The sequence below is a fragment of the Amblyomma mixtum genome, chromosome 2, assembly GCF_055824585.1.
Source record: "Amblyomma mixtum isolate Tamu chromosome 2, ASM5582458v1, whole genome shotgun sequence".
In the NCBI taxonomy this organism is placed as follows: Eukaryota; Metazoa; Arthropoda; class Arachnida; order Ixodida; family Ixodidae; genus Amblyomma; species Amblyomma mixtum.
Window position 1 is genome coordinate 316,746,032 of NC_143013.1, and position 13,784 is coordinate 316,759,815.

The window sequence follows — 13,784 nt, forward strand, 5'->3', positions numbered from 1 at the left end:
CCTAACTCGCTTATGGAGCTTTCGCATCGCAGACGTGATGGAGGCAACATAGAGCAAGGTAAACGTTTCCTATACCTGTACGAGCGACCTGGTCATTGTTCTGACTAAATGCGCCAAGCGGAAGAGAGATGCTGTTCAAAACTTCTATTTGGAAGCGAAACCTGTGGGGATTGTGGGGACAGTGCCTCTCAAGCAATCCGAGCGCACAAGACTGCAGCTGTTTTGCTTGTTATAGGCATGCCCCGGGGCGGCCTTTCTAGTGGACTCCCTGCTAGTGTCCCCATTGGACCACTCCGAGTGACGTACAATACTGCTTCGACACGAAGCCGCACTCGGGGATCGACGGGGAAGATCAACGCTGACCTGAGCAGCAGCGAGGTGCGTAGGGTTTCCCTGCAGTCTTCCGGTCTTCGACAGGAGGGGTCTAAGTCCGCCAGTCACGGCATTTTCGCTGATTGCAGACACGCGTACCTTGTATGTTTGCTCCAGTTGCGGCCCGAAGGACGCTTGTCGCTCGCTTGTGCGGGCACGAACGCTTTGGTGTAGGGAGGTCTTGATATGGTCGGTTCGTCCTCGCCAGCCATTTCCGACGGCGATGCGCGAAGAACACCGACACCTGTGCCCTGCACACATCCCTTGCCCCCAATCTTCTTATAGTGTGAGCCTTTTAATGCATATAATCGCCACAAAGCTTTTCCACAACGCAGTGGGAGAGCTTCATTCGCTGCCAGGGGCTGCTACACCACAGCGCTAGAGGCCGCTAGCGGGCACTGGACAGACGGAAGGCCGCCGCTGGCACTACGACGCGATATCACAATGGACTCACACGTATAGTTTCTGGCGGCCATTCTGATTTCCACTATGTTCCGTGGTATACTGCGACGATAGATGCCTGGGGTTCGCTGCCTGCCTAGCTGCTGTGTCGGCAGAGGAGGAATAGAACCAAATGTCTTGCTGGTCACCGCGCAGATGGTTCGCCTTGACTAGCGACGGAGATGGGTGCGAAGTGTTGAAATGGGCCACGGCGGGAAACCGGGGGCTTTTCTTTCGAACTTCCGCGTCTGTATAACAAGCATTTCACGCAAGTTACATCATCAGTATCATCCAAGGTGCCGTCACGTAGGTGCGTGAGAGCAGGAGAAGCTCGCTGTTTGAAATGCAGGACGGATACTGATCAGGTGAAATTCGAAGGCCTCGCAGCGTACTTGTAGAAGTCGGAATTGAGACCTCGGCCGTTAACGCGACGACCTGCGCAACGCCGTCGAGAGTCCCCACTTTAAAATGACGCAGTTGTGCCGTTCATGAACCTCTCCAACATAAGTGCTACATGAGACGGCAAGTAATCAGGGCAGTAGAGGCTGTTCTCTTTAACTGCTCCCTTACCTCATCATCGGGACTGCGCCCTTGACACGCAAGCTGACTGTGCTATAGCTTTTCCTTTTATTGTTCGAAAGATACAGAGGTGAGTACGCAGGTGTAGGATGCGACATGCCAAACGGAGAATATGCATATATGCTGCGCCTGAGGACTGAAGCAGGAGAAAAGGCAACTCCGATACGTGAACAGCGGCATCACCACTACAAAATTCGGCTCTCAACACGGACAGTGCAATGAAGCATAGGGAAAACAGTGCGCATATCGCTAAGAGCTCCGCCGCGCCATATGGTGGTTTTTGTTATATACGAGGGGGTACCCAAAAGAAACCGGACTTATTTTTGTTTGAACTTCACATTTCAAGCATAGACCTTCAATCTCCTTCAAAGTATTCCTCACTTGCAATGATACGCTTGTATAATCTTTCATTCCATTTTTCAAAACAATGTTTAAATTCATCTTTTGTGATGCTTGACAGTGCCTCCGTAGTTTTTTTCTTCACCTCAGCAACATCAGCGGAACGCTTTCCATTCACCTATTTTTTCATTCTAGGAAACAAAGAAAGTAGCACGGGGTAAGGTCGGGAGAGTATGAAGGTTGAGGAATAGGGGTCATACCATTTTTGGTCCAAAATTGTCGTAGAGACAGGGCTGTGTGAGCAGGGGCATTGCCATGATAGAAAAACCAGTCACCCGACCGCCACAAATCTGGCCGCTTCCACCGCACACTGTTGCCCAATCTTTCTTTTCAAAACATCCAAGTAGAAAGCCTGGCTAACTGTCTGACCCTGCGGAACAAATTCTAAATGGACGACTCCTCTCACGTCGAAAAAAACAAATCAGCATTGTTTTGAGGTTTGGTTTCACCTGACGAGCTTTCTCGAGGTGAATTTGAAGTTTTCCATTGGCATGATTGTTGCTTTGATTTAGGATTCGATTCAGGAACACTTGAGTTGTTCCCATAGCATCGTCCTTGTACGTCTTTCTTAATATTTGAAGAGTTTCCATTCAACTTTTTCCGAGCAAAAATCAGAATTTCACCGCCGCACGCTGTTCACGAAAATCAGCCATTGCAAAAACGACATTCACACAAAACAGTCGTCACTCTAAAACTCTGCCTAAACTAGTCTGACCTCCTTCAACGATGGCACTCGGCTTACTGACTCTGGAATGTTCGTTCTATGCGCTCCTAGTGGCAAAACGCGGTACCACAGAAGCTTTGCCGACCAAAAAATTTAGTCCGGTTTCTTTTGGATACCCCCTCGTGTGTATATATATATATTCGGCTGCTGACCCGAAAGACGCGGGGTACTGTGCGATGTCAGTGCACGTTAAAGAACCCCAGGTGGTCGAAATTTCCGGAGCCCTCCACTACGGCGTCTCTCATAGCCTTAGTCGCTTTGGGACGTTAAACCCCATACAAATATATGTATATAGGTTGCTTACTGATACCCTATGCGCTAAAAATAATTGAGTGGCAGGCATCTGATATATACATGCATTTTATTCGATAACTCTTATATGCTTTGCTCGACTCCCGGTTTCGGCTCCCGGTTGTGGATATTTATTTTTTTTATCTACGTGCTGTTACGACCCATCTTGAGACCCGAGATGAAACGGAGGGAGATTCAACGTAGCGGCAATTTTGACGGGTCGTTTGACTTCAACTTGACCCCACGATGACCTCACAGAAAAGGGTGACTTTCTGGGAAGTGGCCGATGAGGCTCTTCCCACACTCGGCTCGGCGAAAACGGCCTCTCCTTCGAGAAGCAACCGACGACAGGAGAAAAAAGGGTGTCCCTCGTCTTGAAAAAAAAAAAAATCCCCGGAACGAATCAGAGGAAGCCTGCGCAGCTGTGGCTGTGACGTCAACAGGACACAATGCTATAGGAATGCGGACTTAGCATCTTCCTCGCCAGTTCCCACGTGCGGGCTCTCAACAGGTGTCTTGGCCAGCTGCGTCTGTGACGTCATCCTGCCACACCTGTGTTTGATGGACGCGAGCGGCCAACTCAGTACTTCAGTGGTGCGGACTTATCTTCATCCTCGCCGGTTCCCACGTGCGGGCTCTAAACAGGTGTCTTAGTTGGCAGTGACGTGTGGTGGCGATCTTTTGTGCCACGATGAGTTACCGCCTAGTGAGGGGGCTCAACAGGTCTTCAATGGCGGTGCTAGTGCCGATCTTTTGTGTCGCGATGGATTGTCGCCTGGTGAAAGGGCGGAGCCTAGGGCTATATAACCTGCGACCAAAGTGGGCACGAACACTCTGGACCTTCGGTAATAGGTTCATCCAGTGGCTCAGGCTCATCCAGACGCTAGACGCTATGAACTCTTAAATTCTGATTCCTTGTTCTTCTTTTTGTAAATAAGTGTCTTAGTTTCTTGCCATTAAATCTGTTTGTTTTTGTAATCTCAAACTTCGAAGCTCAGACCGTTTCCGTCATCCCGGACGAGCCCCCTTGGTGTCGTAACAACTGGCCACGCTACCTCGAGCCACAACAGTGCGTACGCAGGTGGCAAGATTTTTGGTCGGTTTTCGCGAGCTTATAAATGTTTCCGTACTAAAATAACTAGGGCGCCTCAGAGCCGTGTTACACGGTGCGACCAGAGCGAAAACTTTCGGCGCAGTCGCCGATATCGCTGTGCGGTTTTTGGTGAGCGTTTTCACACGAAACGCATATCCAGCGGATTCTTCGGAACGACACGCAGGGTTGCTTGATGTTTAACAACGTGCGGCGCATATCACGCGCACTGCTTCCACCAGTATAGCTGCAGTTGCCGCAGGAAGCAGTGTGGAACGCCGCACTGGTGAGTCACTTAACGAATACATCGACGCTGCGATTCAACTCCAAACGGACGGACACCAACCGCTAGTCGTCTGCAACTAGACCGAGCCTTTCTTTCTCCAATCGCATGTGCAGATATGGAAATCGCAGAGTCGGGCGGCGAAAACCGCAGTATGTGCCACGCGCTTCAGATGTGTTGCAACTGAACGTTCACATCTGCACGCCCGTGTAATTCCGCAGTAACTCTGATCACGCAGTCGGGGCAAATTTTTACCGCGAAACTGCGTTACTCGAGGGAGCTCAACCAGACTCTGCCGATCCTATTCCTTCTAAACGACCGCGTTTAGAGATTAAAACAGCTTAAAATGCTCTCATTGCTGCGCTCCAGACGAATGCTGTAGGAGATGTTCATGCGCTGGCAGCGTGCGCAGTTGCTTCCTGTGCTATCAGGCAGAGCACAGATTTTCAGTCGTAAACAGCGCAGCGGCTGCACCTTATGCAACTGCAAAGGGCGCGGGGGCAAAACAGCCGTGCTTTTGAGCGCCGTGTTTTGGCGCGGCCGCTGCCGCTTCGAGGGGAACTCGTTGCCTTGTTCTGTACGGCATCGGGCTGGTAACAGTTGGGAGAAATAATATTCACGAAATATGTTACCGTAAAGCGTATATATAGCAGAATACTAAGAGAAACGTGCACGGCCACCAGTACACACTGCGTTGCTGAATAATCATCCCTTTATTGTGGCCGAAGTCTCTCTACAAGAAGGGCTGGGCCCGATACTTCAAAAAAGTATCTTCGATACCAATACCCGATCGATGCCCTGAAAAACTGTATTTTCGGTAACGATACAAGTTACATTTAGGGAATTGATTTTCGATACAGATACTCGATACCGCATCTTTGATACATTATTAAAATCGTTAATACGATGATTAGCTAATTTCGCCATGGTTTCTAGGCTAGCCCGGCCGCACTAACTTAATTACGCTGCAATCTCTTCAAAGTGCACCGTCGGCGCCGCTGATTTTGTTAAAACTTAAGCACTGGACTGACACCATATTTAATTGAGCAGAAAAGGGAAGGAGCATGAGAGGCCATAACTATAGTAGACTAGCAAAATCTTTGTTTTTTTTTTAAGCTGATGTTCTTCCTACGAAGTTGTCTGTGGCCACTCAACCCCAATCGTTTCAGCTCTAAAGTATTTTTGGCGCTCTTCAGTCGTTACATGCAGTATTCGCCTCTGCCTCTGCTGTGCTGAAAGGTGCAAGATCCTGCGTTTGGGGAAGCCGATAAGTTACTTTTCCGGAAGTGGGTTTAGCAGATGTTTCAAGTTTAACGTTCAGTGTATAAAACTGGAAAGAATAGAACCAAAATGAAAGGTCTGAAAGTATTTACTACGGGAAACTTATTGAAACGAAATATGAATTAAAAAATCAAACATAAAAATGATACTTCTAATCTCTGTGGTTACGATGTTACCTTTACTTAAAAGTCTTAATCAACAGCATTTGCTCAAACCATCGGTCGGAATGAGCTCCGCGATTCGGACTTGCTATAAGCGAAGCAAATAAAAGCAGCCTTTCTAGAGGAGCACATGGGCACGGTGCCGGGTTGTACCTGATAAAGACGCGTTTTACCTACGGATAAGGGTGAAACACGGTAACGTCCTCTCGAGGATCTTGAAGGTATACTTAAGAAAGCCTAGTTTCACTAGCTCCTCTTGGGAGCTGTTGCGCTTGCTGGTCCAAAGAACTAGTCAGCTCATGCCTTTGATTCCGCAACAGTGTGTGTGGAAGAGTGCGTGACCTAACTCGAGCTGGCCAAGTCAGCAGTAGCTAGCCTGTTCTGCGAGCTCCTGAGCGCGATTACAGAAGTCTTCCATTTCTGCTGGCAGGCATCGCAACTTGAAATAGAGGTGAAGAACAGCGGCAACCATTGCATCCTTTGCGCTAGGTTTTAGCTGCAAAAGATAGTCGCACCTGTGCGGGTACAGACATCCGTAACTGCCTCCAAAAGTGGCCTGCAGCAGGCGTGGTCGGCTTCAGCATTTTCGTGAAACTTCTATTTTACTGTTCGCACAGTTCGTAGCAGTATCCCCATAAAAGCAGTCAGCTTCAGCTTGCAGCCGAGACAGTGCACATAAGTGCTATCGCATATCAATTCACATAAATTATTTAACGAATAAAGCTGCTTCTGATCTCGGTTATTTAGGCGAAATTTCAGTTTCATACCCAATGGACTGAAACAACAATTGTATTTCACTCACCTACGGTTTAGTTTGGTTTGGTTTACGGGGGTTCAACGTCCCAAAGCGACTCAGGCTATGGGGGACGCTGTAGTAAAGGGCTCCGGAAATTTCAGCCATTTTGTTTAACGTGCACTGACATCGCACAGTACAATTTCGCCTCCAGCGAAATTCGACCGCCGCGGCAGGGATCGCACCCGCGCCTTTCGGGTCAGCAGCCGAGCGCCATAACCACTGAGCCACCGCGGCGGTTCGCACATGTACGATTAACACTCGAGGGCGCATGTGTATGCTGGGACCCTGTAGTTAACTACCAAACTTGAAGAAATGCAATTGGATTAAAAGGCCGCCAGGTTTGACCTCGGAAACTATTACAAAAAACTCAGCATGACAGAGGATAAGCATATTCTCCAGTGGCCGGACTTAAAGACGGGGAGAAGAAACGTGCGTCTGAAATTCCTTTATAGCATATATGATTCCCAAACCTCGGGTCTGAAATTCCTTTATAGCATATATGATTCCCAAACCGCTATAGTCTAGAGAAATACATGGAACTACCTTCGTACGACCCCCCCCCCCCCCCCCCCCCGAAAAAAAAAATGAATCACCACTTACAAATCAAGGAACTTGCTTTTAAAAATGACGTTTTGCGGTATTCTTCTACTTCTTTTCCCCCCCTAGAGAGCGACTGCCTGGAATCTTCTACCTGATGTCGCACAAATTACATACGTTCATACTTTTTATCATGCTTTGAGCGTATAATTTTTTTTCAAATGAAATCTCGGCTGCCGTAATACCTTAATGGCGATGAATGAATGAATGAATGAATGAATGAATGAATGAATGAATGAATGAATGAATGAATGAATGAATGAATGAAGTGATATCGCATATAATATCGCACTAAAAACCTGATGCGTGGTCGGTCCGACTTCCGTCCCGTTAGCACCACCGGGTCGTAAACATGGGCCCTAAGGCACCGAGCCAGGAGTGTATTCACCAACTGGATAGACTCTCTCAGAGGTGATCGCAGAGAAGCTGAAAGCTGTCACTGGGAAGGTGCATGAAAAAAAGAATGATAAAAGAAAAAACTTGCTCCAGATGAGTCGACGCTCGCCTTATCAACAACTCGGGCAGTATGGGCCCTGAGGCACCGGGGCAGGTGTCCACCGGTTTGGTTCACGAGCTGACACTTGTTTTTTTTTTTTTTCGCGAGCGCATGGTCAAAATGAGTGTTTCTGTTTAATGAGAGAAGCATTTAAATGCGCAGACTCCTAAATAACAGCAGGTGTGGCTGGGCAAGCACCTCAGCGCCAACGCTGAGTTTTTCTAGCCTTAAGATTGTAAGAGCGATATGTCAAGTAATGGCGTATTTTCTTTTCTAATGCTGAGCAAGTAATCTCACAGGAGTTTATATTGATAAATATTGTTTACAGAAATGATCTGGAGCTTTCTGAATGTTTCTGCACTGGAATGAAAAGTTGGGCACATCACTAATGACTCGTAAAATTCTTTTGCATTCTTAAGAGACTGGTAAAGGTTTTTTTTTTCTGTCGTAGTGCCCCACACTAAATGAGAATAACATATGTAGGATGAAAATAAGGCGTAGTAAACAGCTAGCTTTGCGCACATGGAAAGATGTGACGATTTCGTTTGAGTATGGGGATCTTATGCGATCACATAAAAAGGTGGTAAGGTTTTGACGTAGTTGAATCGAGAAGACGTGCGAAAGCAAGAGACCTTGAGGGCATCAAGGTCACCATCAAGGTCACCCTCCCATTGGCTACAGCTAGCGCGACGCTCCTCCGAACTAACCCGAGCTTACCCGAGTTACTTCGAGGCTTCACAAAAGATTTTTGATTGAAACTACGTTAAGTACTGCCTTCGCACTGAATGTGTCCGGCGTAGTGTTGTGTACACCACGTGCCACCTACCACGGTTGCCAGCTTGCAAAGTGAATATAGTGAAATCCCCCTCTCCGTTTGTAGGGGAGAGGAGGGAGAGACCAGAAGGTGGCTGCCACGTGAAGTATCCAAAAGTGAAAGTGACTAAAAATAACTCAGCAGAAATGCATATGAATAAGAATGAGTCGGCAAAGATGACCCGCCGGGGTCAACGCGATAACGTCAAAGGCCCAGTTCAGCAGAAAATCCGGTGTCGGCGCTGTGAGCTAAAAATCACTGGCATAGTTCTGGCAGGTGGTCACCAGAGAGCAGCCTACAAGGTAGGTGGGCCACCTAAATCACGTGACATTGTGCCGTGATTCCAACCTGCCCACTGTGGGAGGTGGCAGTTAAATTAATGACTGGTAGCTCGGGAAGAGCCACCTGGGTGGCATCATCCCCACCGATGGCAGCACCTGCCATCGCAGGGCAGCGGCGCATCGCTTAACCGCTGCACCACTGCGCCAGGAGGGGTATGATGACTCCCAGGGGTCTATGAATGTAAAGTAGAGAATGACCTTCTATATATACATATATGGTAAATAACACAACACACTATCGCGTCATACCCTTAAAGGAAGCTTATGCGTCCTCCTCCGAATTTTTTTTTCTTTTTTTTGAGAGGGAAGCTCGCTCTTCATTTGTAGGGCAGAGTAGGAGAGGCCGGAAGGTGGCGCTGATTAACGCGCTAATTTAACGCGCTAATGTGATGGTATCCATCCGGATGTCGATGCAGGCACAGTCACTCTTTCTGAGGCCCTAGGGTTTAAAGATAACAATGGTCATGTAAATAAATCTGCAGTGGAAGTTAGCAAAAAGCGATTGGAGGATTGGTGGCTGAAAAGCAGAGATGTGGCATAAGGTTAGAATTGTAGGAAACTGTACGTAAAGATGATGGCGAATCTTAATGAGAATTGCCAACACAGTAAACAAAAAAATATTAAAGAAAGAAAAGCTGAGCATGGTGGCAATTGCCACCACCCCGTTTCAAAGGGGGCGCTCCTATCCATCCATCTATCCATCCATTTAACAAAGCCTGTAGACGGGCAAGGTGGCGCATATCTTTTGTAAAACATAGCGTAATGATAATTAAGTGCCACCGTAATATTTCTGCCACAGAAAAGTGCATTAGAATATAAGTTTTGCACCAGTGCCTGTCGGTAACTGCACAAACAGAAAAGCTCAAGAAATGGTCACAAATGCATACGACAGTGTTTTAAAGGAGCTCTGAAAGGGGCTGTAATAAAGTTTCGGTATACCTGGGATGTTAAGCACGCCGCTTGACGAAAAATGTCCAGCAAGAATTTTTTTTTTAATGCGCTTTCTAGAAACTGAGTTATCGGTCGTCAGATTTTGAATTTCACCGTCTTCGCGTCTTTCCCTCTCCTCTCGTCACTTTCTGCACGCTGGAAGGTCGGCGCACCTCCGCCGGCTCCACCTCCCGGGGCGCAGCTTCCTGACCCCCCTGAGCTACGCTTGCCGCGGCCACGGTAGCTGCCACACGCCTGAAAGAATCTAACCAATAGCGTCTCCCAACTTGTATACGCAGGTGCCAGCGACGGAGGAAGGTGGGAGCATGAAATAGTCGCCGGAAAGGGTTTGCCAACTTTCGCGCGTGATTGTGGGGTTTTCTGCTGCGTGTAGAAGTGTGTAATTTGGCTCAGGTTTTCATCACAACGCAATGCAGTGATTGAATTACGCGTCCGGTGCTCTACCAACTGAGCTACGGCGGCGGCTGTCAAATCTTCTGTTTTCGGGGGTATTTATGTTTACAAGTGGCCTAACCTTGAGAGTGTTATGTGCTCTCCTCGGAAGGTGTTTCAGAGCCCCTTTAAAGCAGCAGCCCTATGCCATAACACATCGATGCCGGCGCCGCTTCGTTGCCCCTTCATGGAGCAGCGACACCAACTGCACCTGCATCCACAGCAGTGCCCCTAGCGGCAGCTTCTGTCCCTACACCAAATTTTCGTGGAACCTTCGTGACCAATAAAAGTAATCCACCAGTGCGAATTTCAAAACTGACTGATCGGTCGAACTTCTCCTTGGGTTACACGACACGCCATGAAAAGCGCTGCGAAACATGCTGCGAAAGCCAGCACTAGCTAAATGTGCAACAACAAATGCATACGAAAAGCCTACCCAATGAATTCGCTACCGCGCACCAATTTATTTATCATCAACTTTCTTCGCCGCATTGCGCTCACGTTTTCGTGCGCTTTAGCTGGCGCGAGTTGCGGTGGTTAGTGTCTGCCGCTTCGCGGTTGCGAACCCTACTGTCCTGGCGGGCCGTACGTTTCTGCGGGCAGGCACCCTGAGCCCATTCGTGCCGTGCGTTTGCGAATAGCGTCGCGAGCACGTGCTTCGAAGACCATGCTTAGGGGAACTTGGACTCCTTCTTGTTGTTGGGCTGTGCGTTTCCGATCTGAGCTTCTAGCTTTCGGACTACGTCGCGAGCGTGCTGCACAAAACCGTTACTTCTCGTCTATCTATGCGCGCGTCTGAGCCCGAAATGCTGATACTCTGTTTTACTAAGAGAGCTTGAATGACCGTCGAAGGCGGTGTTCTCTGCTCTCCGCTACTCGTGTAGTCACCCGGGTCCGCTAGCCCGTTACTGGGTGCTGCGGCAGGGCAACGGGATGTGCGGAACTCTAAGATGTAGTTCAGCGCTTTAATGCACCTTTCTGTTTAAAATATACGTGCAGTCTCTGTTGAGCGCCTTCCTTGCATGGAGTGAGGACACTCGCACGTGGTAAGGGGTGGCGTAATCTCCAGCCTCGCTGTCTCGAACGTTGTGGGAAACACTCTCACACACGCTATCGTTAACCGTCCCAGTGATAACCCACGAACCAATACAGAAGTATGCTGGCCACAGCTGTATGAAACCCATAACAGCTCGTAGAGTGGCGCTCCGGTAATTCTATTTTCAGCTTGCCAAAATAAATGTGACAAGTACAGGCTTTGATTCTCGTGCGAAGCAATGCTGCGGCTTACGTGTGTGCACATGTCTGCCAGCACAAGGTAGCGAGTGTCGGACTTTGCGATTCAGTTTTACCAGCAAGCAACGCAGTGAAGCTTTCTATCCAAACTTTGTCAGGTCTGACATACACAGCAGCACAATAGTACAGCACCCACAGCAAACGACTTTGTTACATTCTTTTAACTTTGTTGCCTTTTCATTCTTTGTGAACGCAGAACTTTTCCCTACAAGACATCGTCAGCCCTGGAGCTTGGCAAGTTCAACACACGTCGGTGCCGCCTAGACATCGCCGTAACACAAAGCCTTCTCTGTTGAAATATATCTGGTACACAACGGACGCAGCGGAAGATCAGAGTATTTTCGATCCAGCATCTGGGGACCTTTGGAGCTTCAGAAGAAAACAGAAAAGCTCGAGACCACATCGCGTCTCTCTGGAAGCCCCCTGACAGCTGGCGCACGCGATAAAATGGTTACTGTGCCTCCTTGCGAGTGTTCCTGTTGACCAAAACGTATCTCCCTGAGCTTCTAGCAAGGGGACAAGTCCATCCCCACAATCTCGCGGACATCCGTGATAGCGGAGCCCGCCCAAACCGCACAACAAACTCTCACGTGCGCCAAGGCCCAACCGGGGCTCCTCCGAGGCCCGAAAGAAACAACTTAATTGTCACCGCACCGGCCTTCCGCGTATCTTTGCGCTGCAAGCCTGGGGCCATAATGATAGCGACGGCCACCATAAACGGGCCCTTCGTGCCCCAGCGGCAGCAAGACCCGACGCCGTTGAGGAGACTGAGTCCGTCGCCCAGACGAGGTACGGCCACTTCGGCGAAGCCGCAGCGGAAGCATCGCCGGTCGTTACCAGCACAGACAACGCGAGGGTGCAGCATCGTCGACGCGAAGAGCCTACTTCGAGTGAAGAAACACAGAGCGCCACCCGCTGCAGGCTCCATGGGGGTCATCAAGTACAACGTAGATCAATGGGTTGAGGCCAACAAGACCTACTTCCTGCCGCCCATCTGCAACAAGATGATGCACAGCGACGGCCAGCTCAAGGTCAGTGGGAACTCTGGGGGGACACATCGAGGGTGAAGTTAGTCTTGAAGGCCCTTTCCGTGCACTGCATATCTGGACGGTCGCACAGAGACACTAGTGGAAATTGCCAAGAAAGAAGTCTAGCCGAGTTTCTTTGCATGTCAAGGAAAAACAAAAACAGAAAAAAAGACGCCTCCAGTTTTGAATCCAAACAAATGAGTGGCACTTCTATTTGTCTTATAGGTCGGGATAAAAAAAAACGTGGACGCTTTGGGGAAGAAAGGAAACCTGGCTAACAACACGGCACTGCCGTATAGAAAACTCACTTTCCGTCAGTTGGCCGCCGCGGTGGTTCAGTGGTAATGGCGCTTGACTGCTGACCCGAAAGACGAGGCTTCGATCCCGGCCGCGGTGGTCGAATTTCGATGGAGGCGAAATTCTAGAGGCCCGTGTACTGCGCGATGTCAGTGCACGTTAAAGAACACCAGGTGGTCGAAATTTCCGGAGCCCTTGACTACGGCGTCTCTCATAGCCTCAGTCGCTTTGGGACGTTAAATCCTCATAGGCAATTAACCGTCAGCAGGAGAATTTAAAAGGCAGTTGAAGTGTGTTTGTCTCTACCGTTTGGTCTGCCCTGACTGAACCACAATAACCGCATATTGAAGATGTTAGGAACACCTTGGTGCCTGGCGCGGACACGAAAACGCAATAAATAAAGAGCGATGAATCGGACCGACTGTAATGAGTGCACTGCAGCCACTGTTTCGATTTGACGGATGCGCGACGCCGCGTGCGAAACGGCTTTTGTCTTGCGGCGCAGGTGTTCTACGTGGGCGGACCGAACGTACGTCCCGACTATCACCTGGAAGAAGGCGAGGAGCTCTTCTACATGCTCCGCGGGGACATGTTGCTGAAGGTGGTCGAGCACGGCCGTGCCAAGGACGTGGTGATCCGCGAAGGGGAGGTCTTTCTGCTGCCTGGCAGGATACCGCACTCGCCCCAGCGGAAGGCCGACACTGTGGGACTCGTCATCGAGCGAGAGCGGACGCCCCAGGAGCTGGACTGCATGAGGTACGGCGCAGCGTTTTGTCGCACATTTGTAACAAGCGACATGTCTCAAAATAAGAGTAAAACACAATGTGCGCATTGTCTACTCAAATGCAATTTGGATTACATTTTTCGTACGCAAAAGAAATTTATGATGCAGTCAGTGTTAGCTGCAGACATTGGACTTGCGTTCTGACTATACTGCGGGCGTACAGTGGTACGAGATGCTGAGCCACCACATTTATTATTGCTGATGCCGGGCCATGGATGGAGGCGGTGAGTCATGCACCAAGGAGCACTTAAGCACTCATGCACTGAAGCTGCGCGCTGGACAGCAAAATGGCGCCTGCAGCAAAGAATTGCGGAAAAACGGGATCGTTTAAACA

At 49.2% G+C, this 13,784-nt stretch overlaps 1 protein-coding gene across 1 annotated transcript in view; it reads left to right on the plus strand.

The window, feature by feature from the left end:
- Nucleotides 1-13,784, plus strand: part of LOC149365068 (3-hydroxyanthranilate 3,4-dioxygenase-like) — a 64,707-nt gene that overhangs the window by 41,752 nt on the left and 9,171 nt on the right. The window contains exons 2-3 of the mRNA XM_089575147.1: nucleotides 11,538-12,372; nucleotides 13,172-13,422. Coding sequence (XP_089431273.1) covers nucleotides 12,037-12,372; nucleotides 13,172-13,422 — 587 coding nt within the window. The 5' untranslated portion in view covers nucleotides 11,538-12,036. The remainder of the gene's footprint in view (nucleotides 1-11,537; nucleotides 12,373-13,171; nucleotides 13,423-13,784) is intronic.